The sequence below is a fragment of the Balaenoptera borealis genome (genome assembly GCF_965194805.1).
Source record: "Balaenoptera borealis genome assembly, chromosome: 8".
Lineage (NCBI taxonomy): Eukaryota > Metazoa > Chordata > Mammalia > Artiodactyla > Balaenopteridae > Balaenoptera > Balaenoptera borealis.
In genome coordinates, this window is record NC_138865.1 from 54,843,902 (window position 1) to 54,869,440 (window position 25,539).

At 38.1% G+C, this 25,539-nt stretch overlaps 1 protein-coding gene across 3 annotated transcripts in view; it reads right to left on the reverse strand.

Annotated features, from left to right (window-relative positions):
• Nucleotides 1-25,539, reverse strand: part of ADAMTSL1 (ADAMTS like 1) — a 470,823-nt gene that overhangs the window by 221,480 nt on the left and 223,804 nt on the right. For all 3 annotated transcript variants that reach the window (XM_082401580.1, XM_082401578.1, XM_082401579.1), the window contains 2 exons: nucleotides 21,882-21,966; nucleotides 4,622-4,923 (listed from right to left, as the gene is read on the reverse strand). In XM_082401580.1, the coding sequence (XP_082257706.1) occupies nucleotides 4,622-4,923; nucleotides 21,882-21,966 (387 nt within the window). The remainder of the gene's footprint in view (nucleotides 1-4,621; nucleotides 4,924-21,881; nucleotides 21,967-25,539) is intronic.

Below are 25,539 nucleotides of genomic sequence, written 5' to 3' on the forward strand. Positions count from 1 at the left end.
GATATGTACATCTAAAGATACCTATGTGTTGTTAAATATTTGTATGCAGTTATAGCAGAGTATGTGGCCATCCATATAATAGTTTTATATATAAATACACATACATTTTATTTCTAAAATTTTCTGCATTGCTTCATCAGATAGTACCTAACATAGTACAACAGACCTATCACTTCTCAGCCTTGTCACTTCCCTCCTCCTATCTACCCTGTGTTTCCCCAATAAGTTATCACCCCAATCAACAGGCTAATGCTTTCCGAGGTGATGTTACGCTGACTTAGAAAGGTCACTCAGCAAGCCACCATTTAAAAAGTGACATTTTAAAGCCTGAATCAGAATCGCCTTTCTTTTTTCCTAGTAAGTCTGACAAATCAAACATTAAAAAAATCAGTCACAATATTTTCCCTGTCAGTTTTCTTTTTTCTAAGCCTTTTACGAGCTTCAAAAATTTAATTTGAATATATGACGGCCAGTTCAGGGTGGAGCATTTGAGATTTATGCTAGACATTCAAGATATTCCATCACATTCTGGAATGCTGACTCCAGGGTGTCCTCCTGGTTGCAGCTGGAGTGAGCCACTTGGAATTCATGGTATGATGATATAGCAAAACACTTCACAAGAAATTGTTGATATCTTCATTGATACTTCCCACCGGAACAGTCTGGCATTATTAAGGTCATGATGACAAGGCACTAGATGAGGCGAACTGTTCCATACAGAATCTAGAGCTGTGATTCTGTTTGAAATTAAGGTTTCAGTTCATTTGCCTACCTGGTAGTATTCCAGAGATTCTAAATGTTACTCTAAAATAAAATATATTTTGGCTTTAGTCAGCTATTGAAAAGCTTATGAATTTGAGTTGGCAATCCCTGAGGCAGGAAGTGACCACAGGGCTTTTGTCACCTGCCTTACTTGAAAAGGCTTGCTTGGGGCAGGGCATGTATTGGGGGTGTATGAGTAATGTGACCTGTTTCCACTTTGTGAAATCCTTGTTTAGAGAACTGAGGTCCTTTCAGGACTGCATGGAATGGGATTGCAAGGGTTAAAGTTTCTAAAATGACATCAGTAATCTTCTGAGACACATAGAACACATTTACATGAGCCCAGCCAATAATCCTAGCTCAGGATAAAAGTCACCTTCGGGTTGGTGAAACGCTGAGATTAAGAAGCATTCTAGAGTTACTACCTTCTAATCTAACGTCTTCTAGAAGGATGCCCTTGGCCTCCGCAACACTGCATTCAGAGTCTGTTGTCATAGCATTCCTAGATGGGGCCTGGGGTGCGGGAGGCTAAGGGCAGAGCTCCGTCGTAATGAAGGAGGATCTGGGACCAGCCCTGTGGTCAACACACAAGAAACTTTTGTGGCATTAATGAATGAGATGCCTAAAGCGCAGGGCATTCCAAAGCAGAGCGTGCAATTTGGGCCAAGGGGCGGTGGGAAGGAATGGGGGCCTGGAGGAAGCAACGTGGCTTGAGGGAGCAGCCCTGGTATGGGGGTGTGGGAAGTTGGAGAGGGAAGACGTGTGAAGACTTCACCTGTCAGTTCACAGTATACTTGGCTCAGGGCAGTCGGGCCCGGATGTGAGAAGTTAGCTCATCAAGTCTTTGCTACTTTCCAAATGGGCTAATTTTTGCACTGAGAAGGACGTTTTAAACCAACACAGAACACACGTGTATGTATGGTCCTTTCCGATTCTGAGTTTTCCTTTCTTGACAGAAGCAAAAGGAGAGGACTCATAAGGAAAAGGGAGCAAGATGCACAGGATTTCACCTTTTATACTTGCTGAAATCAGTTTCAAGTTTTCCTTCAGCTAGATTTTTAACGTCGATTTTACCATCTAGGAGGTCAATAAAGCTGTTCAGGTTCAAATCCGCTCTCCTTGACCACACCTATCCGTTCACATGTGGAAAATTAAAATATAATCAGGAGATGTTAGTGAGACAACAGGACACAGATCTGAACAGGTTAGACTCACTTTCAATCTTCCAGAAAATGGGATTTTCAGTGTTTATATCTCCCAGAATAGCATAATTGTTACATGATATTTGATGACAGCTTGGGGAAACGCAGCCACCAACTACAGCCTAAATTACTAACTAGTTCCTTCTGGTTGCTGCCTCTGCTAGGTGAAAGGTTACTTTTGTGTCTATCCAATTTCATCTCTTGAGGTTGCAAAAACAATAAAATTAGCTCGACTGGTCTTATAACCCAAAATTGATTTAAAATCTATGTGTTAATCCTGCAGATTTTTGATTGGCTTCAGCAGGAATGATTAAAAATATCTTCAACCTTGTGGGTTATATTTTAGTGAAAGATCAAAGTTGGTAGTACCATAAAATGTTACTGCCAAACGATGACTTCAAAATATACATATCCCGTATACCAAAATAATTTGTTAGTGTGTCTGGGCATCGTATGGACCCTGTGACCCGAGCATAGTTTCACCACTTTGGAATTTTCAACTTTTAACATTTTAGGCATAGATATATTACCTTGGCACAGTGACACAACTGTAGGTAAGTGTGCACAGTTGTTGACAGTTAAAGACCTAACTGGATATAAATGATGTACACTTTATGTTATACAAAGATGCTCAGTTCCTACAAGCCGACATCATTTGTGTATGAAATATACAAATCTTATTTCCAGATCAATAGCTTCTGAAAACCTTTTAAATGAAAAACATTCCACATACTCTCTACGCTTTGAATTTTATACCCCTGGTTGACCAGCAGAAATGGTTAGAATCTTAAAGATAAAAGTATCTGGTCATTTATATATTCCATTACAGCATCATTTTCCCCATCTGCTCATAAAGTTCCAGGCTTGACTTATAACTGAGAATCATGACTGAGAGATCATGAATAATTTGTTTCAAAGCACATTCATTTTAGACTAAAGATCATGATTGTTCAATTCAGGTGATCGTGGAAATTGGGGATAAACACACACCATCTGGACTCTTGAGTCGTTCACTATGTTGGAAAGAAGCAACTGTAAGCCACTGCTGTGTCCTTTCCACCTGGCCTCTGAGCTCCTGCTGGGGCTCAGAGATCACCAAAGCTTATTTAACACCTCTCCCTCATTAAGCATGGAAGAAAAGATGTCCTCATTGTGAGTGGAGGGCACCACAGGAACATGGATTATAGCGGAGTTCCAAGAAACTGTCTTCCAGAATCAGATGGAAAAATCTTAGGTTTTAAAATAATAGGCTCTCCATGAAAACACTTAAGAACTCCACGGTTTGAAATTGGAAGACTTAGAAAAAAACGAGAACCTCAAGGTCAAGACTATTAAATGCTTACGAAGCGACCTAATGGAGAAAATTGATTTCTCTGCTCGTACTTGTTCCACTATCCATTCCTTTTCAACTACGCATGAACAATTTGGGCAGAACAACATGTCAGAACAACATGTATTCTGACATTCCCAGTAATGAGAAAAGATGCTTTTATAGAAGAGTTTCCAAAATGTCATGGTTTAGAAAGCAGTTTGGGGAAATAATTTTAATATAGATATTTTTATACCAATTAAGTAAGAAACTTTGCTGGGAATGCAGACCCTTAATGTGACAACAGGGGTTACTGAGAGCCAGTGACAGGGATTTGATGGGAAATCAGCTAGCGTTTCCTCACCTATCAAAATCTCTCTTGGGAGTAGACATGGGAGACAGTGGTGACAGGCATCTAATGTATTTTCTACAGTGGTACGAAAGATCGTAATGTTAAAAAATTAATTGTTGATTTAAAATGCCTTCTTCTCCCACTACAGTTCCATTACTAACACCCGAAATAGAAAAATCACTGAATCCGTTATCACCATGAACTAGACCTAAGAGAACCAGGTCAATATACATGGAAACATTGAACATTATTTAAATAATATTCATTCAGTGAGAAAGCCTTGGGAACTCTCTAAATGCTTAAAGAAGTGAGGTATGATGGAAAGACCCTTGACAGAGAAATAAACAGCAGGCCTAGTCCCAAATGTCACTCACTAGCTGTGTGATCTTGAAAAAGTCACTCAGCTTCTCTGTTATCTCAGTTTTCTCATTTTCTATAAAATGGCAGTGGGGTCAGGGTTTAATCTTTAAACTCCTTTCCAGTTCTGGGTAACCACAGTGTTAATTGTCCTTATACACCCTTTCCCTTTGTCAACAGATATTACTTTGGGAATCAGCTGAGTAAATCAGATGGGCTGTACCCTGTCCTTGGGAACAGCAGACTGCTTGTCATCTTGGGTCTTGGTTCATACCACATGCACAGAGGCAAGGGCATAGATAAATAAAAGTAAATGTTGAGAGCATTGCCAGGTCAGTGTCAACTCTGTTTCTCAGTCAGATACGCTAAGATATAGTGCAAAACGTCAGAATGACAACTAGAAGTAAAAGCATTACTTGTGATGGCTACTCATAGCTGACAGTCTAAAAGCTGCTCAAGCCCAAAGAGGAATACATCTGTGTTTCATTCAGTCCGCTTTACATTTAGAATGGCTTCCTCCCCCTACTTATCATGCTTGGACTAGAGGCAATCACGTGACACAGCTGCACGCAGAGAGAGAAGTTAACAGAAAAAGGACAAGACGGTGGCAAAGATCTGAGCCAGATTCCCCCTTCTTACCTCCTCCACATGACTCGGAGCACTTGGTGAAGCCCTCATACTCCCAGTCGTAGAGCTGGTCAAAATCCTGCAGGCCACCGAAGAGGCCATCTGTCTCTTCCGGGTTAAACTCAGGAACCTCCCCGTTGCACGGTCCTGCGTAGCAGGGGCGCTGCGATGCCGGCTTGGGCCCTTCACATTCGTCAACAGGCAGGTCGGCCACGGACTGAGAGAAAGACAGGAGCACCTGGCACCGGACTATTCGCACCTGGGTCCCCACACCACAGGTGACCGTGCAGGCCGACCAGGCCTCTGGGATGAACCTGCAGTCCGCAAGCAGACAAGAGGACAGGATGAGAAGCCCCAAGCAGGAGACCGCGGGTACCGGGAGGGTCCACATCCCACCTGCCACCGTGGCCCAGTGCCGTCCCAGGATGTGCTCAGGGCTCAGCCACTCTGTCCTGTGCTGGGCGCTTCGGTGTAGTTCATGAGCTCATTTGCCACTGTTTCTGGATTGGTTTCTTCGTGAGTGTCATATGAACCCCCAGCTGGAAGACATTCCAGCCACAGACCACCTGCTTTCTCCCTGCTTTGCACCCACAGTGGTAGCTCTTTGGAGCAGGGAATTGGTTTCTTCTCTATCGGTCTAAATCCCAGCACTTGTGTCTCCTGCAGATGCTGGCTATTCTTCCAGCAGACTAATACTAATACTAAAAACTCTAACAAAATCAGCCCTTAGAGATATTTAAGGAAGTATTTTTTTGTTTTGTTTTTAGTCTGGATTTCAGATTCTGTAACTTTCTTTGCTTTTCTGCTCAATGTGCTTCCCAAGATTTATTTATATACAGAAAGAGAAAGAGGTTTTTTTTTTGTAAGTTTCCAAGAATGGCGCAGAGCCTTGTTCCTCACACATTCTTTGAATTAGTCTGGACTGCAATTCTTTTTATATCCTAGAGAAAAGCCCTGCTACAAATTTAAATCCACAGGCATGTCACAGTAAACGAGGGGCTCTGCATTCATACGAGTTTGTTCAACAGCCTCCAGCGCCTCCCCACCGAGAAAAGCCACATTAGGGAGAACTCGGTTTTTCTCTGAGTTTCTCTAGAATGTAGGACAATATCCAAATTCCAAAACAGGCTTTTTTCCTCCCACTAATCAACAGTGGCCATATCTGCAATGACCTTGAGAAGTGCCTAGAAAAAAAAGCCCAGAGGGAACCACTAACATTTTCACAAAGTTAGTATAATAATCTGGAGAAAGGACTTTGGAATTAAAAAAAAAATTTTACTTTTCCATGATCCTACTGCTTTTGAACAGGGAGTCATGCTGAGGAGGCATGCAAACCTGGCTCTTTAACCTTGACTTTGGCAGAAAAGGAAAGAAGTGATAAGAAGGTTATAGCATTAAATCCCAGCAAGTGAAAATAGTTCCTATCTAGTGTAGGGAAACTGAAATTCTAACAGGAAACCTATCCAAGTTTTCAAACTGGAAGAAGGCCAACAAAGATGTGGCCTGGGCCTGAGCCTGGGCTGTGTGCAGAGCAGGGGGACTGGCCCGGAGACCCAGACCCATGGTGTCTGAGGCATGGAGGGAGTCCCTTTAAGAAAGGCCTGATGCTTGTTTCCTTTGAAGAGCCATCCCCTAGGGGTGAACGAAGGTCACATACAACCTTGTCAGGAAGGTGGATGAGGGAGGAAGCATCACCCAGAATTATTCCCAAGAAATTCTCATCACAGAGTCACCTCCCTCATTCATTTTTGAATTCCTGACCATCTCCTGGCACCTAGAGAACGTGGTGGGGAAAACAGTATCCTAAAAGATTAAAATGTCTTTCCCTCTTTAAATAACGCTACCTGTAGCAGTCTTTTAGGAATATAAAACCAAAATCTGCAATCGAAATAAGTTTAACCCTCTTATGACACATTCACATCTATCTGCCTGAGTCCTGGAACAAGGATCATAACAAATACACAAGCACTGAAATTTACAACTCAGGTGTGGACAGAAAAGAAAATACATACCAAACTATTTTATATGTAAGAGAAAACCCAGAAGCAAATGATAAGTCTGCCAGCTTTGACAATAGTGATGAATAATGCTTGTTTAATAATGTGGTCCTGAATTTGGTTTTCAAATGAAGAAGATGACAAGATCTCAAAAAGGATGGCACCCTATTAGCTTTTCCCATGCAGTAAGGATTATTGTTCTGTCAGCTATAATAGCCCTCTTCAGTGACTATTCCAAGAGACCAAGGATCAAATAGCTTTTTCGGTACAGGGCCAGATAGGGAAGATTTTAGTCTTTGTGGGCCATGTTTGTGAGTCTTTGTTGTTGCAATAACCTCTGTTTCCATCTTTCCCCTATATATATAAATTTATGACAAGTAGCTAAATTGATTTCTTTATGGATTATCTCCTAGATAAAAAGTGAGTCCCAGATGAAATCTAGAATATAGAGGCTGCACAAATGAAACCCTCAGCTCTCCTTGCCTATAACATGAATCACTCTGCATTTGTTCTCTCTCTAGGACCGGGAAGATACACCAAAAGCGCACAAAGTAGAAAAGGGGTGCTACCAAAGCCCCATCAACTCGTTGCAATGATTGAGACTTGTTTACTTTAAAGTAGCATCTAAATGAAAAAAGTAAAGAAATATGTGTGTGAGGGTGTATGTGTGTATTTTTGACTGTCGGGATACTTAGGGTTAATCTACTTTATGTCTCCCAAGCTAGAACCTTATCAAGTGTCAAATAGCCTTACTGGCTTATCTCCCAACCCACTATCCTTAGGTCTTCATCAAGTTCACACCAATTAAGAACAATTTGGTCTTTAAGTGGTGCTGTCTTTTGGCAGTCATCCTAATATCTCTAGTGCATACACTGGATGATATACTATTCTCTCTCACTGAAGGCAGGAGATTGTATTTCAAAAGAAAAATATCTAATAGTGCAAACGGCCAAATGAATAATAACTGTTTTTCATGTGAAACCTTCCCCCACATCCCTAGATCTCCCAACTCTGTATTTACTATCTTGAGCTTTCTGGCCACAAGTGGGAGGGAGCAAGGTCAGTGAGAGGGCAGTCATATGAGCTAGGAGGTTTAACTGCAATGTTTAGAAGACACATCTTGAGTAGTTCTTGCTGAGTTAGAACCTTTAAAGTGGGACCTTTAAAATGCAGTCAACGTGTCTTTTAAAAATCAGTATATTAATCGTTTTGATGTACAATATATTACTGAAGTTTAATTTGGGTAATTTAAAAATTGTTTTGGTTAGCAGCACTATTGCCAGATGAATGAAGAATGGCTTGGATAAGTTGAGTTCTTTCAAAGGTGGGCTTGAGCTTCAGAAATGATTGATATGATTTCTGCATTTAGTTTTCCCATCTCCAGGATAAAACAAACAAACGAACAGATCCCTGGCAAATAAGTAATTTATGTTTCTGTCTGGTCTTCTGTTTGCAAGATTCATTGTTCATTTCACTACCAAAATACTTATCCTTTAATTAGAGGTATTACCACAGTCCCTATTATGAAATAGAAAAGAGTGATAATCAAATTCACTTGTAAAATCCCGAAGTGATTTAGTTTATTAGTGGCTATTACGGAGTCAGAAGCATGGACTAAAATAATAAAAACTATTACTTTATTAATATGATGCTAAAGAGAAACAATTCACCCTTGGTTAGTCTCACATTCCTGCAGATATTAGCCAGACTTAGCTCTAGTTTTATACACACATGGCCTACTATTTTTTTTTCTTTTCTCCTCTTCCTTTCCTCTCTCCTCCTTTCATATGAGTGCTTGTTAAAAAAAATATCATTGGGATTACTCAAAATAAGTGTAGCACAATATAGTAGCTCTATAGTTGTGTTATTTTGATGCTGTTACGAGCCTCACCCCATTCTCTAGTTTCAAAATGCAAACTGAAACTTGCAGAAAATCACATTAGAAATACTTAATTTTCGTTTAGTTTTCAATCTTATAACATTTGAGTTATAAGTTGATAGGGGTTGTGGATTTCTTTTTCCTCTTTCTTTTGGTGATTTTAGGGTGAGGGGAGAGGAGGGAATGAACTGAATAGTGTAGAAAAAAATTATAAAAACTTAAAAGAGGCCGAAAGATTACTGAATATTCTGTTCAGGGCACTGTTCCTAGTTATTATAAAATTTTAAAATCTTTCATTGACTGTGAGTTATTTTACAACTTTTAAATTGCAGGAAATTGATCATGAGATTCTTTCCCATAGAAATGAAGATGAATTGTGTCTCATGGAATGCAATTGGTTGTCCTGTGGATAGACCCATTTTGCATCTACTTGTAAATTCATTTCACTATTCTTATTTGCCTGAATATGTTTGGTTCTTTTAAATTTCCGTTGAGTTGGCTGTAACATATTCCTGGTTTCTTCATTAATCAATGAGGTAAATACAATCTTTGACAGATGTTTATTTTATATTCACATGAGAATCATGATTATTCCCTTTCTAAAATTTTCTCACCTAACCAGTGGCCACAGAGGGATCTGGAGAAGAGTATATTGGAAAAATAAAATACTGTATAAGTAATTCTATACCAAATTAAGAATTAAGTCTTTTACAAAAATATGTCATTTGGGGACAAAAAATCATCATATGTCATTGGTAAAAATGGTATTTCATATTACCTCATCTTATTTTTAGTTCAATCTTTCTCTATTCTTTTTCTTTAGTTTTGAAGAGTTGGCTCTTCTCCTGATTCTGGACAATCTTTGAGACAGTAAAATCTTTAAGAAAAGGTGCAGTTACTTAAACCTAGCTGGGAATTTGGGCATTTGGGCATTTATATCGAAGAGGCATTTGGATCTATGAGAAAAAAATAATTGCTGCTGGGTGGGAAAGGAACTAGGAGAGGGAAAGGGAAACACATTCTTTCATCTACTCAGTTATTTATTCAATGTCTCTCAATGAAATTAAAAGGAAAGATGTTTAAAAAAAAAATCCTCCAAACTAGTAAACAAACAAAAAACCTTTGGAATGTTACAAAGGGCAGGCAACTCTAACTGAATCACTCTAGGAGCTTTAAAGTGATTTACCTATAAAATCCATCATACTAAAAAAAAAAAAAAAGTCCATCATACTAAGACAAACTTAAAATGATTATTTAAAAATATAGCTAGCTTTGCATTTCATGTTTGTACGAGAAGTAATCACTGGCTTTTCAACACAAAGCTAGACAATTTCATTAATGAATATATACACCTAATTCATTGACATTGTGTTTTTAAATCAAACTTATTTATGAATTCTTTTGTCATTGTAGCAATTAGGGGCTTGGTTTGTGGGGAAAGTGGTTATAAAGGGAGAGAAGGTGACAGTTTAGGGGGGATGATGGAACAGTTTTTTATCCTGATTGTGGTGGTTGTTATATGAATCTATGTCCGTGATAAAATTTCATAGAACTATTAAAAAAAATGAAGAAAGTGCATGAAAAACTTGTGAAATACAAATAAATTCTATAGCTTTTAAAATATATATATATATATATATCTATATATATATATATATATATATATCTAAAGCATTAAAATGCCTCTACAAAATATGCCTCTACATTCACTTAGAACCACACCTAAATCATTCCAAATAAATGGGAATCTAACTTATTGTGAAAGCTCTTTAGTCAAGGATACTTGATCTGAATGTGGAATTATGAAAATATTTCTCAACTGCAGCTGTTAGCTTACAACTCTCTGGAATTGCAAATAATTCATGCTGGTTATGAAATGCATATTGAAGTCTCCAAGCAAAATTTTGCAAAGGTGTCCAGGACATCACTCTACAAAACATCTAATAGCACCACTTTTTTTCATAGGTTCCTCACATCCTTAAGTATCATGCCTGAGTTGTGAGGGTCTTCAGCACCGTAAGGTGCCTAGTAGTATAACCAAGAATAGAATGGTTCTAGAAATTAAGATGACAAAACAAATGACAATTTTGATGCAGTCACCAATACAATTATTTGAAAAAAAAAAAAAAATTCAGTGACTGCCCCGTATAGTGCTGCTAACCAGTGATGTGAAGGAAGGACCCAATTCCATAACATTCTAAGGCAGTCCTGGGACAGCAATATTTAGTGGCATTTTCCAAGCAGTTGACTTCTTTTTCTGATGATAGTGATGCCCTTTTGGGTTCTTTGAGAGGCAGCTGGCCTCGGCAAGAATGCCTCAATGGCTTTCTTGCAGAAATGCTCAGTGCTGGAAGTGGGGGAAGAAAGGCTGACTGCATTAAAGAGCACATTTTCCTTTCAAGGAGACTCTGTACTAGAAGGAAATGCTGCAGGAGATCAGAGTTCTCTCCAAATTCCAACGAGCCAGAGATGACTGGGCTCTTTCAAAGCCTAGGACCTCGTATGTATGAGTACTCTGTTAAACTCATCTTGTAGGTCTGACCCAGCTTCCTCTAATATGGTTCCAGACAAGATATTAGAAGGATGGGACTTCCCAGGTAGTCCAGTGGTTAAGAATCCAACTAAGCCCGCGTGCCGCAACCACTGAGCCTGTGCACCACAACTAGAGAGCCCATGTGCTGCAACTACAGAGCCCATGTGCTCTGGAGCCCATGCACCATAACGAAGAGCCCGCGTGCCGCAACGAAAGATCCCACGTGCCACAACTAAGACCCAATGCAGCCAAAAAATAAATAAATTTAAAAAAAGATATTAGAAGGAATCTTACTAAAGGAGGGACCCTCTTGACCATCAGGATGTTGTTCTTCTTTAACAATAAGAGAAAAGCCAGGAAAAAGACAGTTGATAATAAATGTTTAAGAGTATTGGTCCCACATTGTCTTCTCTTCCCAACAAATCCAGTGCTCAGTTATCTTGTTTCCGGTAGCATCCAGCACATCTGATTGTGCCTTTTTTCTTGAATTACTTTCTCCTTGACTTACATGACACCAAACTTTCCAGGTTTTTCTTTTCTGGTCACTTCCTTCTCAGGCTCCTTTTCTAGATCCTTCTCTCCTCAAACTCTAAATACTGCAGTGCCTGAAGGCTCAGTTTGGTGCGGTCTTCTGATGTGCTCACCAATGATTCTTGTTTGCAAATACCACCAAAGTACAGGCAACTTCTAAGTATTTACTCTCCAGTCTAGACCTTTTGTCTAAGCTTCATATCGAAACTTTTTTTTAAAGTAAGATTTGGGATAGCAAGCCATTTTACTCTTTGAAAGGAATAAACATTAATTTAACACAATCCATTTATCAAAAAATTATGCAGTGCTTCTTATGTGCCAGCCTCACTTCTAAGTGCTTTATAAATAAATGTTGTTAAATCCTGACAATAACCTGACGAGAAAAGAATTATTATTATCTCCATTTAATATACAGATGAGGAAACTGAGATATAAGCCACACACCTAGTAAGGTTTCATGCTCTTAACCAGTACACATTGACATCTCTCCTGATTGACATGTTCACTTGGATATTTCAAAGCTATCTCCAACTTAAAGTGTCCAAAATGGAATTCTTGATTCCCTTTCTTAGCATCCGATTCCTCTTCCAACCTTCTCCATCACAGCAAATGATTCAACTGGGTAGCTAATTGCTCACATGAAAAATTAGGAGTTATTCTTGACCCCTCATTTTCCCTAATTCCTCACTTTGAAACGATTCCCAAATTCTGTTAATTCTCCCTCAAAAATATATCTGAAATTCATTTACCTCTCTCCATCTCGACTACTACCGCCTTGATATAATAACAGCAACAACCACAACAATAATAGCTAACTTTCACTGATATGTTTTAAGCATTTCTATATATTAGCTCATTATAACACTGTTAGGAGATGGGTACTGTCAGAAACATTGTGAAATGGACAAACAAGACTACTAGCAGACTTTCAGGGGCTGTCAAATTCTATGGAAGTGTGAGTCTTTGTCTTTGGCTAGTCTGTTTTGCAACTCCATAGAGATGAAAGTTTCCTTGTAGAGAGCTAGTGATGATGTAGATGTTTCTCGTTCATAGCGATGGAACTTATTTTTCTGTTCATGTCAATGCAAATAATTTTGTCTGATAGAAAATATAAACTCTTCTAAATCCAATTCACATTAGAACTAGTTTTAACATCTTATTGGTTCTGTCATAATTCATGAGTTAAATAAAAAGTTTGACATGTGCTCATTTTATATTTATAAATCACGATTTTACCTTTCTGAAAATTATATTTTGACAAATTATATATCTAACAAAAATAAATTATATTTTAACAGTTATATTTTCATCCCAATTTCTAGATGATAAAATTGAGACACAGATATTCCCAAGGTCATACTGCTAAATAAATGGCAGACTCAAGATTCAAATCATGGCCATTTACTATAGAATCCATGCTCTTTACCACCTCATTGTCCTGGCTCTAAGGCTGCCATGTAAGCCAGATCATTGATGATAACATCTGCTCTCTCCTGGACTACCACAATAGCCAGTGGTCTGTTTTCTTCCTCTGTTAGCTCTTAATAATTCTTTCTTCATGCTGTAGCCAGGGGGCTCTTAAAATATAAACCTTTTCATTGTTCCTGCTATACCCAGAAACAAAGCCAAACTCCTTACCCAGGTTTATATTATGCCATTATCCACCTTCATCTCCTACAATTCTCCCCACCCCCAGCCCAGTCACTAGCTTCCAGACACACTAGTCTTCCTTCACTTGCTTAAATGTGTGTAATTCTTTCCTGACTCAAGGTTCTGGCATGTGTGGATCACTCCCTGGATAACCCTCCTCCCTTCTCTCAGCTTAGAATAACTTCCGCTCATCCTACAGGTCTCAGCTGACATGTCCCTTCTCAAAGAAGACTTCCTGGACTCCCAGACCTTTTGGGGGCCCCTGTCAGACTCTCTGACAGAACCTCTTCATTTTCTTATAACAGTGATCAGTTTTTGATAATCAAGTGTGAATCTTTATGGAATAACTATCTCATTTATTAGACCAAACCTCCATGAAGGTAGAACTTCACATAATAGGTGCTCAAAAATACATTTTCTTTCCAAATGAATAAGTGAATGGGTAAATAGGAGGGTAAGGGTTGATGTTATGAGTGATTTGATATTGGGCTTATTCTTGGCTCCAGAGGTTGAAACCAAGCTAGATAAAGAGGCAATAGCCTAAAACTTCAAAGAAATTAAATCATACTTTTAAGTTCCAGGCGTTGGCATGGAAAATCTGAAACCATTTTCCTGTTTTAAAAGTTTCTTATGGTCTTTCAAAAAGTGATTGTGCCCAGATTTAGTAGCTATCATGGGCTTATTTATTTATATTTCTAATAGCTGCCTTTGGGCAGTATGTGCTGGCCTTGATTCATCTTGATGGGGTTTGGGTTATCATGTAGCTTGAGACAAGTTTAAGTTCTGTGTCTATCATACTTACGTTAAATCTCAATAAAAACGCTGCTTTATAGAATAAAAGGATTTGGGGCAGCTTTGAGACAGAGGATGTCTTCAGTAATTTATACATGACTCTGGTCTAACACTGCCTTATTATACAACCAGCCACCCAACAGTGAAGACTCTGGAGCATTATGGAATTGTTCCTAGTTTAGAGGAGCCCACTCTTTAAAACTCATTACACACAGAGATTTGGGAAAAAGAGAAGATAGACCCTTAACTGTATGAGCAGATACAAATGGAGCCAAAGCACTCTCCACCAATGAAAAATGAGGCTACGACACTCGTTTCAGACCATCTTTCTCTCCGTTGCTTTTCTGACCTATGTGAACAGAACGTGATTTAAAATTTTGGTTTTCCTTAAGGCTAGTCTGATGATTTAAAAAGCCATACCCCAGGAACTAAAATGCCATTATAGCTTACAACGCTATTAGTGCATTTGGAGTTCTTAGCTTAATAAAAGAAGGTAGATTTTAAGGCATATTATTTTCTCTGACTTGGATAAAAATCTAAAATATTGTAAACTCAGAATACTTGTCATGAACCATTTCTTCTTCACATGGAGTGGAATTAGTTTATCTTGCAATTTTGTAAAGGTTTCTTTCCCTTAATTCAACAAGTTTGGCAAAGCTTTCCAAAGAAAAGTTCAGTTCATTAAAAATGACCTTAATGGACTTAACATATATTGGTGGTGACAGGGTCCATACTGTATTTTGGCACACAAGGATCCCATTAATTTGTCTTTGCCACTCTCTAGGGCTCAGCTGAGCAGCAGTTCAGATTTAGTTCTGAAAGTAGCTCCAGATTGAGCATTAAGTGGAGACAGTAGGAGGGGCTGACAAATTTAGAACTTCTTGGTTTGCAAGAAAGGCTTTTCTAATGACTACATAAAAATGGCTCTGTCTGCTCTCTTGAATTTGTTATTGATTTTTCTGTCTCAGTGAATGCTGGGAGCAAGCTTGGGGTATCAACTGGACGTAACTCAGAGTTGAGAGAGGATGCTTTTCCATCCGAGCATTTTCTAAACTTTCCTTATTCATTTTTGCCACTTGCTATAGATTTCTTTTGGTTCAAATAAAGGTAACTAACCCTCGTCCCTTAGGATAAATTCTTGGCTAAATTCAAAGTGTGCCGCTTACAAGTGAGTCTTCAAAGAGCCTCAGAAGTATAGAGGAGACGCAGGAAGGTGGTGCTAGCTGGGGAACCACTAGTTGAATTTGGGGTTATTTGTGGTTACTTGTGGTTCTCTCACATGTCACATGATACAACGTGTATGAGACAGAGATAAGACCTGCCTCAATTTCTCCATTTGTAAATGAGTAATTATTATACAATTTTACTTTCTTAAATATTCTCTAAGAACATGAATGATGCTGGAAAAGGTCCAATCATAACCACAGTTAACACCTAAACAGAGTTTTCTGCATACCAGGTACTTTACACATAACTTAATCCTCTAAATAGCCTTGTGATATAGATACCATTATGTTCGTTTCTCAAATGAGGAAATTAAGGTCTCTGGGGTTGAATGATTTGTCAGGGTTCCCTGTTACTGTTGGGAGATCCATGATTCACACCCAGGAGGTCCGTCCCTGGAGCCCACACTTTTCACCACTGTGCATGCTGCTACCATGCATGTAGCTTTGATCAATAGTTAAAGTGCTTTTTACTTTGATTCCAGCGGGGCTGTATTCTTGTTTGAGCACACAAATATACAGACTCACCCCCCTCACCAACTCACATAGTTGGCAGCCTGATGTACCTGAAAAAAATTTCATATTTTAGGAAATTATCTGTGGTTTCAGTAGCGTATTTTCAACACCTACCAAGGATTAGTGAGGTACATCTACTGATACAAAATATCTGATCATTTGCTATATAAAAAGATACAATGATCTTTCCTCAAGTGCTAGTTTTGGAGTCAAAGTCAGATACACAGAAATTCTATCATAATCTGCGAACCCCCAGTTTACATTTATATCCCCACCAAGCCCCTTCAGTGTCTACTGCATTCTTCTTTCACTCATTTCTCATATTTGTGCATTTTTACCATGTACTAGCTTAACTATCCTGATATTGTAGCTCAGAGGAACATTGGGTAGTAGAGAGAGTTTGGGAATTCAATAAATAATTCTCCTACACTCCTTGTGAAATCAATAACACAATCGTGCTGTGCGTACCCAAACACCAAATGGCATTTCTTCAAAATGACTGGCTTGTTTGTTCAGTCTGTGGATGACTGGCCAATACTTTGCTCACAATCTTATCATGCCTGTGGTAAGCATGCACTCAAGGTTCCTTGAGGGCAGGGACTATTGGGTTTCTTTTGTACAGTACCTGCACTTGACACAAAGTCTGGCCCAGAGCAGGTGACTTAAAGAGTGAATTCAGCTTCTTTCATCAGAAGGTGTGAACAATTAGCAGGTCCAGTGTTATTTAAAATACATAATCAGCCAAAGAATTTATATTAAGCATTCTGCAGAGGATATAAGGGATAAAAATGATTTGGGTAGACAGGGAGACCAGAAAGGAAGGAGTTGGAAAAGAGAGAGGTCATGATCGTTATGGGGATAAGGACTCATTCAGTCTGGCCAGTATGAGGCTTTCACTCCACCATGTGCCAAATCAAAATTAAATGCTTTTGTGCTTTTTTATCCCGTAACTCTAATGCCATGTTATGCTTGAACATCCTTTCTGAGGGTTTAATGATCTGCAAATAGTGTTTACATTTCTTGATCTTAGGTGACTCTTAATTCTTAAGAGATATATCTGTTTCTCTTTATATAGAAGATGTTTCTTTTTATGTTCTGTGGCCTGAGATTCACAAAGAGAATGTACTTGAGGTACCTTGTATTGAGGATATGAACAGCAAAACTATCTGGATCCATTACCAAGGTTTGAGTCCCTAAATATCCTTTGGGGGAAAATATAAAATCACGTGTCACACAATTAACAGTCCTAACCACTTTAAAAAAGTATGAATTCACATTCTTAACCACTGAGTTAAGCCATCCACATTCTCAGACAACTTACTGGATATAAATATGGACTAATATAAACATATAGCTTAAATATTATATAAATATTATATATTTAAATACTATTTTCACCAAGGTAAACAAACCATTTAATGACTATAGGATCACCATGGAGACTCTTATTGGCTTTTCTGTCTGTATCTTAATTCCTTGTGGGTTCTGTTCACACAGATGCATGACAGGAATTTCCCTTTGCCTCTTATTGAATCAGCCCCATCACTAAGCTGATGCCATCTGGCATCCAGATATTACCTCTGCCTTCTGCCCACTTGCTTTCCCTCATCTTCCTTTTTAATATGGCTCACACCAAGGTTATTTGTGGCAATACATTTAAGACTTGGGTATTGTGGTGCAGCCCCAAAATGTTTTCCTAACCATGCAGTAAGGCTGTTCACGAAAAATCTAATAAGATAAGTCAACATTTTTTAAGTGTAAGATCAAGGCACAGAGGACCACCCAATCCCACCTTTGAAAGGACAGCACCGTTAGGGGTCTCCACCTGGTGTATGCTGGGGTTTGATGGAGGGATGGCTAGTTAAAATAGCGGTGCTGGTCAAGTGGTACCCAAGGGAATCACCTGTCTCCCGTCACTTGTTCTGAGCCAACCAAGCAGAACTCCTGGCAACTGAAATCACTCTGGGGTGGACCTGACTTCCCTAGATGCCCAATTAGTCCGACCTTCCTCTCCCTGGGATGACTTGATTCAGAGAGCAGAAAGTCTAGAAAGAGAAAGGCAGGGCATCGAGAGCCCCCATGCCATCACCTTCTAGGGCACTGGGTGGCTTGTTAGTGGCTTGAAGGAGTTAAGAAAATGAAAAATTTTCTTCCTATTCCAAGTCAGATTAGGTTTTCTAAGAAGGCCAGCTGATTAACCGCAGTAGCAGTAGACAGCTGTCTTGACAGGTCCTAGAAGTCACCATAGTTTTATTTTTGCTCAAGAAATTAAGCTGTCAAAGTGGCCATGCTGTGTACTTGGCTTGAAGTGGTCATGCTGTTTATACACACATCCCAACAAAGACTGAAAGGAAGGTATAAAAGCAGGAGATGCGAAATCAAGTCAGTGATTTCTTTAGCTTCTATCTGATCAATGAGTATAATTGTATGACCACAATGCAGTTCTGATCTCTCACCAAACCAAAGTAAAATTTTGAGGGTTTAAAAAATACCTAGAAAGCTACTTCCATATATTTGTTAGTGGAAGCAACCAGCTGGCATTTCAATGATGTGTCCTAAATCTAACATTACTCTCATCAGCTGGAGGCAAATTCAAAAACATAGGTTGAATAACAGCAGAAGGGAATTCTGTCAGTCCCTCTCCCGTTTCCCCCTTTCTAGTGGTAGCATGGCACTGCTATTACCCTCAGAAAAATGCAACTCTCCCAGAATCTTATTTTTTTGTACAAGTCTATCTCAAACCATAATTCTTTCCATGTTAATTGTGTAGCAGGGATTTCTATGGATTTCTCAGCTGACATCCTTGGAAGCAAGTTCACTTTATTGCGTGAATTTATAAGGTTGTCTGTGCTTTATCAGCTTCACTAGCTAAAGCCCCCCATCCCTTAGTCTCAGTTTGGGGCTGGATCTTGTTCACGTTGTTCTGCCCAATTAAGAGAGACAAAGCTGCTTAAAGATTCTTGATGTAGGTCGTCAGGAAAACCTGATAAAAACATGTGTGTGGATTAAAGGCAAATTATGGCCACCAGTGAAAAGTCAGTTTAGAGCGCAGGACTCCCACAAGTGGGTTAAGAAATCATTTTCTGCAGATCAAGAAAATATACTCATCACAATATTCCTACCTCTGTACCATATGAATCAAATACACTGTAAGTAAACCAGGTCTGAGGAAAAAACAATGTCTAAAAGCATTTATAAATGAAGCTGCAGCTTCATAAGATGAATCTCATCAATAGTAAGTTCATTACTATCATGTGACCCACTATTGATATTTATTTCAGCTATTCTATGAGACTAATAACTGTTATTTGTATCTTCTGCATGGCATTTAGTTTAGCAGAATATGTAACATACTTCTGTTCTATAAAGTTTTAGTTATTTCTTAGCAGTTCAGTTTTCAGTCTTTTACTATAGTTTTCTTCTAAACATGTCTTAGAGTGGTTGCTTTCAAACATATTTTTGGCTACAGTGATAACCAAAATTTTTTTTTTCATTTTGGGGTTACCAAAAGCATCTGACATTCAATAATGGTATCTCCATATACTAAAGACTTTAAGCTACTGATTTTCCCATAGTATTTTATGAGACAGGCTGGTGATAATATTTTTATTCTACATAAGGGGAAGTAAATGATATTTGCTGTTTTATTACAGAACTCTCCATGTTAACTGGAGCCAAAGCAAGAGATAATAGTCCTGGACCACTGTTCTTGCTTCTCTGTATTAGTTCAGAAGTGACAACCACAGCTTCTAAACATTACTATTTAATTTAAGCAATGTGAGTCTCTTTGGTGGGGGGAAGGAAAGACTTGCTGACAGTGTATCATTTTTTCATTATACTATGGAGAGTAATTATAGGTTGTTCCATACATTCAGAAACTAGTCTGTGTGGTTTATAAAAAAGAAAGGATTAAGACCCTGCAAAATTATGTTTTTAAAATTCAAAATCAATTAAAAAAAATAATGTGACACGTAGGACCTTTCCTAGGGTCCAATGCGGTAAACGTGTAAAGTGTATTAAAATGTGGAAGCCACATACCTTTCATTACATTATTCTACAGCTGTCATTTATTTCATTTTTGTATAAAAGTAATTATTGTTCTGAGCATAACAGTGTACATTTCCTTTACCCGGCACTAGCACTCCAATTACAATCTACTTCAATTCAGATTACTCATGCCAAGATGGCAATTCCATTACACCAAGAGTAAAATTTAATAATCTAATATATGGCTATAGTTTCAATGGTTAAAACTATGTATTTAACTACTTTAGGGATTTTGTTAAGATTAAAGTTACGCATAATGCATCTTAATCAGAATTTTAGCGGAAAACACTCATTACAAAATACAGTTGAATGTGGTCTATGTAATGCTTCTGCAGAAGCATTAAACTCTACTTACAGCTTTCATTTGAGGGGTGTCTAATAAAGAGAAAGACTTTTAATTATTAGTATAAGGTGTCTTGATCTAATTTAAACTTTGTTATATTATTTAACATCGGTCATAATGCAATATTACTCCCAGAATTACGCTTTAGACCAAATGACAAAATATAATGTACAGGAGAGCAGAGTTTATTTAGGTAAAATAATACCTATCTGACTGTAAATGTATTTAATCTAGGAATACGTATAAGGAGTAACAAGCTCCAATTACATGGCATCTTTCCGTGTCTTAAATAGGACCCCTTAGCGGCTTCAAGAGTTAATACCCCTCTAAAATGAACTGCTTCCTTCCTCTCCAGCAGCAAGAAGGTCTGTCAAGCCAGGTACTGGCAGGAGAGAAACAAAGTTTTAAGCCTTTATATAGTCACATAAAAGTTGCACTGTATCTTTAACCACTGCCTTTCCTCCAAAGTTCTGCAGGGGCTAGTTGCTTTTTCTTAAAGCCTTTTCTCAAAGAAGTTGCAACAAAATGCTGTAGCAACTTTATGATTCAGAAATAATCTATGTTTTGCTTCTTATCCTTTTAAGTAAGAAATGTGTTACCTTACATATAAACCATTTTTCTGTGAAACCAAGTGCCATTTTTTTACAAATGAACTTTGTTCATTTTACCAATCTGTATTTTGGATTTCTTTTTCAATCTCTTGATGTTTAGGGTGTGATTCAGAACGCAATCTGTGTTCTGGCAAACCATATCAGATTTAGATTCAAACAGGATGACGCAGAAGAGGTTCTAAATTGCTTTTGAATATATAAATTATAATCTTAATTTATATATTATATTTAGTAAAATTTAAACTACAGGTTGAATTTGGAAACCATTTTGTATCCTGAATGCTACACTGTGAGCTCTTGGAGGGTGGGTAACATAACATGTCTTAGGTACCAATGCATAGCACTGAGCCTAGTACTTGGATTAAATAAATTAATCTAGAAAATCATCAGTCAGAGAAACTGCTTTGGTCATAGATGAAATTCATCAATAAAGTGCTTTCCTGTATTTTTAAAAATGATGCAGCAGAGAGGCCTATCAGTGTATTGTAGTAGAATCGATATACAGTTATTGGTCAATTAATCAATCAACCTAGGTTTGTCTCTCTTTCTTGTTTCCTCTTCTGAAGTATCTGGAAAATCTGTGCCTAGTGGTCTTACAGATTTCATGGCCTTGATCAAACTGAGCCAGTGTGGGACCTTGATCAAGTGGGGCAAAGACCTGGTATCCATCTGATACCAAGCCCAGCAAGAAAGGGAAAAGAAAAGCTAATAAGCTTCCTTTGACCTCGGATATATTTCACTTACCCTTTCATTTTGGTGAATGGCTATACTGCAAAGCTGGGAGATAACGAGTATAAAAAGCTGCCTAGGCTTTCACATCAAATCTACGCTACATCATCAGATGCAGCCTGGACCTTCTCACCTTTGGCCTCTTGGCAAAAGAAAACAGGAGGCCAGATTTTGGAGAAGAGGGTAGGCACTACACTTTCATTTTCTTAGTTCATAACTGAAAAGATTTAGAGAGCAATCATATTTTGAGAAACACTTTGAAACTGATAAATCTCCAACATGACAGCCCCAAAGCCTCATTCCACCCTTGGTAAGAGAAGTACACTTAGCTCAGAACCCATGAAAGCCACAATCAGCAAGACACTGCTTTCTTTAAACCAGTCAGCTTCAAAAGCAGAACAACTCATGGTTGAAAACTTACGAGGGCTCTTCTGACACAGCAGCTCCTTCTTCAAGTTCTTGAGCTTGTTTGTACCATGGTAGCTTGGCCTCTACCGGAAGTTTTTCTGAGAATTAAGTGCATGCACACAAAAGAGAAGAGGTTAGAACCAATTTAGGATTTCAGGAAAATTTCATTTTCTCCTCCCCAGTTCTTGATGTTGTACTACCTAAAAGTTATGATGTCAATAACTGCAACTATGTTTTTAGGTAAATTTCTGCCTTTGATGATAGTTATATGAAGAAAATGAAAATCAGATTTTAAAATGTTTAATAACACTAGTCTCTGCATATAAGTCCCCTTTATTATGTTGATTAGCAAAGGAAAGTCTTTTTATTATGAAAATCATAACTCTAGAGCTCAGTATGTGTATAAAGAGTCATCGAAGTATCTTTGATTCCATTTCCTGTTGAAAAGATAGAGCACTATTTACCTTTTAAAACAAACACAAAGTACAATGGATTATATTGTGATACTTTCATAAATTCTAACTTGTTTTTCTTTTGCCTTTTGGCTAAGTGTGATCTGTTCCATACTGTGAAAAACAAACAAAATTGACACTCTGAAATTCACAAAATGTTGCTTTAGGCATCTGACTCATTCAATACCAACCCAAGGCTCTATGACAACTGGAATATGATCAACTTAGGGTCCACAACTCGTAATTTGACTTGCTTCAACTATTTATTTAGCTTTGGCCAAACAATTCAGAACAAGCCTCCTAACTACTTCCTAGAAAAAAAATGTGGAGGAGAAAAAGAAAGAGGGAGGTAATAACTGCTCCTACAGAAGTAACTGCCAAGATTCCCATTCTGACATATTTATTAGGGTCATTTATAGGCATATTTGCCTTTACAGTATGAACCAGTGAAGCTCTATCACCATTTTATAAAAAATAATTGTAAAGCTGAAAGAAATATGTCTATATATGCATACACCATAGGATTATATGGTATTTTAATGATGTTTAGAGAGCCAGACTTACTACTTAGTTGTGAAAATCCAGATTTTATTCTTTTTTTTTTTTTAATGGACCATTTTTAAACTCTTTATTGAATTTGTTACAATATTGCTTCTGTTTTATGTTTTGGGTTTTGGCCCCGAGGCATGTGGGATCTTAGCTCCCTGACCAGGGATCAGACCCACACCCCCCGCACTGGAAGGCAAAGTCTCAACCACTGGACCACCAGCGAAGTCCCCAGATTTTATTCTTGATAGTTAACCACAAACTGCTTTTCTTTCTCTGAAGTGGCTGGGTAAAGGACAAACAAATAAAGAATGGACTATTTTAAGTTAGAGGCATCACTTATCCTCTATGCACAACAATTGTTTATGGTCAGAAAACAAAGCCAGTGAGAAATACTGATGTAAAACTGCCAAAGCCAAAAGGATTTGATAACATTTTGAATCCAGGAAGATGGTTCCGAAAATACATACATCATTTTACAACTAGCCCACCTCCCCTAGATAAACGACTCGGTCAATGAAGCCGTCTATGACAGCTCGAACCATCCCTGTCTTTCAATAATGAAGAGTTCAGCTTGGTACTAATAGTAGGCTTTTAATACTTTACTGTCTTTTTGAACCGAACTCTGTCAGCTGTATCAGTGGCTACTTCTTCCTATATATATATTTTTTAACACCTTTATTGGAGTATAATTGCTTTACCATGGTGTGTTAGTTTCTGCTGTATAACAAAGTGAATCAGCTATACATATACATATATCCCCATATCTCCTCCCTCTTGCGTCTCCCTCCCACCCTCCCTATCCCACCCCTCTAGGTGGTCACAAAGCACCGAGCTGATCTCCCTGTGCTATGCGGCTGCTACCCACTAGCTATCTATTTTACATTTGGTAGTATATATAAGTCCATGTCACTCTCTCACTTCGTCCCAGCTTTCCCTTCCCCTTCCCCGTGTCCTCAAGTCCATTCTCTACGTCTGCGTCTTTATTCTGTCCTGCCCCTAGGTTTTTCAGAATCTTTTTTTTTTTTTTTTAGATTCCATATATATGTGTTAGTATACAGCATTTATTTTTCTCTTTCTGACTTACTTCACTCTGTATGACAGTCTCTAGGTCCATCCACCTCACTACAAATAACTCAATTTCATTTCTTTTTATGGCTGAGTAATATTCCATGGTATATATGTGCCACATCTTCTTTATCAACTCATTTGTCGATGGACACTTAGGTTGCTTCCATGTCCTGGCTATTGTAAATAGAGCTGCAATGAACGTTGTGGTACATGACTCTTTTTGAATTATGGTTTTCTGAGGGTATATGCCCAGTAGTGGGATTGCTGGGTCATATGGTAGTTCTATTTTTAGTTTTTTAAGGAACCACCATACTGTTCTCCATAGTGGCTGTATCAATTTACATTTCCACCAACAGTGCAAGAGGGTTCCCTTTTCTCCACACCCTCTCCAGCATTTATTGTGTGTAGATTTTTTGATGATGGCCATTCTGACTGGTGTGAGGTGGTATATCACTGTAGTTTTGATTTGCATTTCTCTAATAATTAGCGATGATGAGCATATTTTCACATGCCTGTTGGCCACCTGTGTATGTCTTCTTTGGGGAAATGTCTATTTAAGTCTTCTGCCCATTTTTTGATTGGGTTGTTTGCTCTTTTTGATATTAAGCTGTATGAGCTGTTTGTACATTTTGGAAATTAATCCCTTGTAGGTAGCATTGTTTGCAGCTATTTTCTCCCAGTCCCTAGGTTGTCTTTTTATTTTGTTAATGGTGTCCTTTGCTGTGCGAAAGCTTTTAAGTTTGATTAGGTCCCATTTGTTTATTTTCGTTTTTATTTCTATTACTCTAGGAGACAGATCCAAAAAAATATTGCTACTATTTATGTCAAAGAGTGTTCTGCTTATGTTTTCCTTTAGGAGTTTTATAGTATCTGGTTTTACATTTAGGTCTTTACTTCATTTTGAGTTTATTTTTGGATTTGGTGTTAGAGAGTGTTCTAACTTCATTCTTTACATGTAGCCATCCACTTTTCCCAGCACCACTTTATTGAAGAGACTGTCTTTTCTCCATTGTATATTCTTGCCTCCCTTGTCATAGATTAATTGGCCATAACTGTGTGGGTTTATTTCTGGGCTTTCTATCCCGTTCCACTGATCTGTATGTCTATTTTTGTGCTAGTACCATACTCTTTTGATGACTGTAGCTTTGTAGTATAGTCTGAAGTCAGGGAGCCTGATTTCTCCAGCTCCGTTCTTCTTTCTCAAGATTGTTTTGGCTGTTCAGGGTCTTTTGTGTTCCCATACAAATTTTAGAATTTTCTGTTCTGTGAAAAATGCCATTGGTAATTTGATAGGGATTGCATTGAATCTATGGATTAGCTTTGGCAGTATGGTCATTTTAAGAATATTTATTCTTCCAGTCAAGGAACATGGTATATCTTTCCATCTGTTTGTGTTGTTTTCGATTTCTTTTATCAGCATCTTATAGTTTTTGAAGTACAGGTCTTTTGTCTCCTTAGGTAGGTTTATTCCTAGGTATTTTATTCTTTTTGATGCGATGGTAAATGGAATTGTTTCCTTAATTTCTCTTTCTGATATTTTGTTATTAGTGTATATAAATGCAACAGATTTCTGTATGTCAATTTTGTATCTAGTGAATTTAC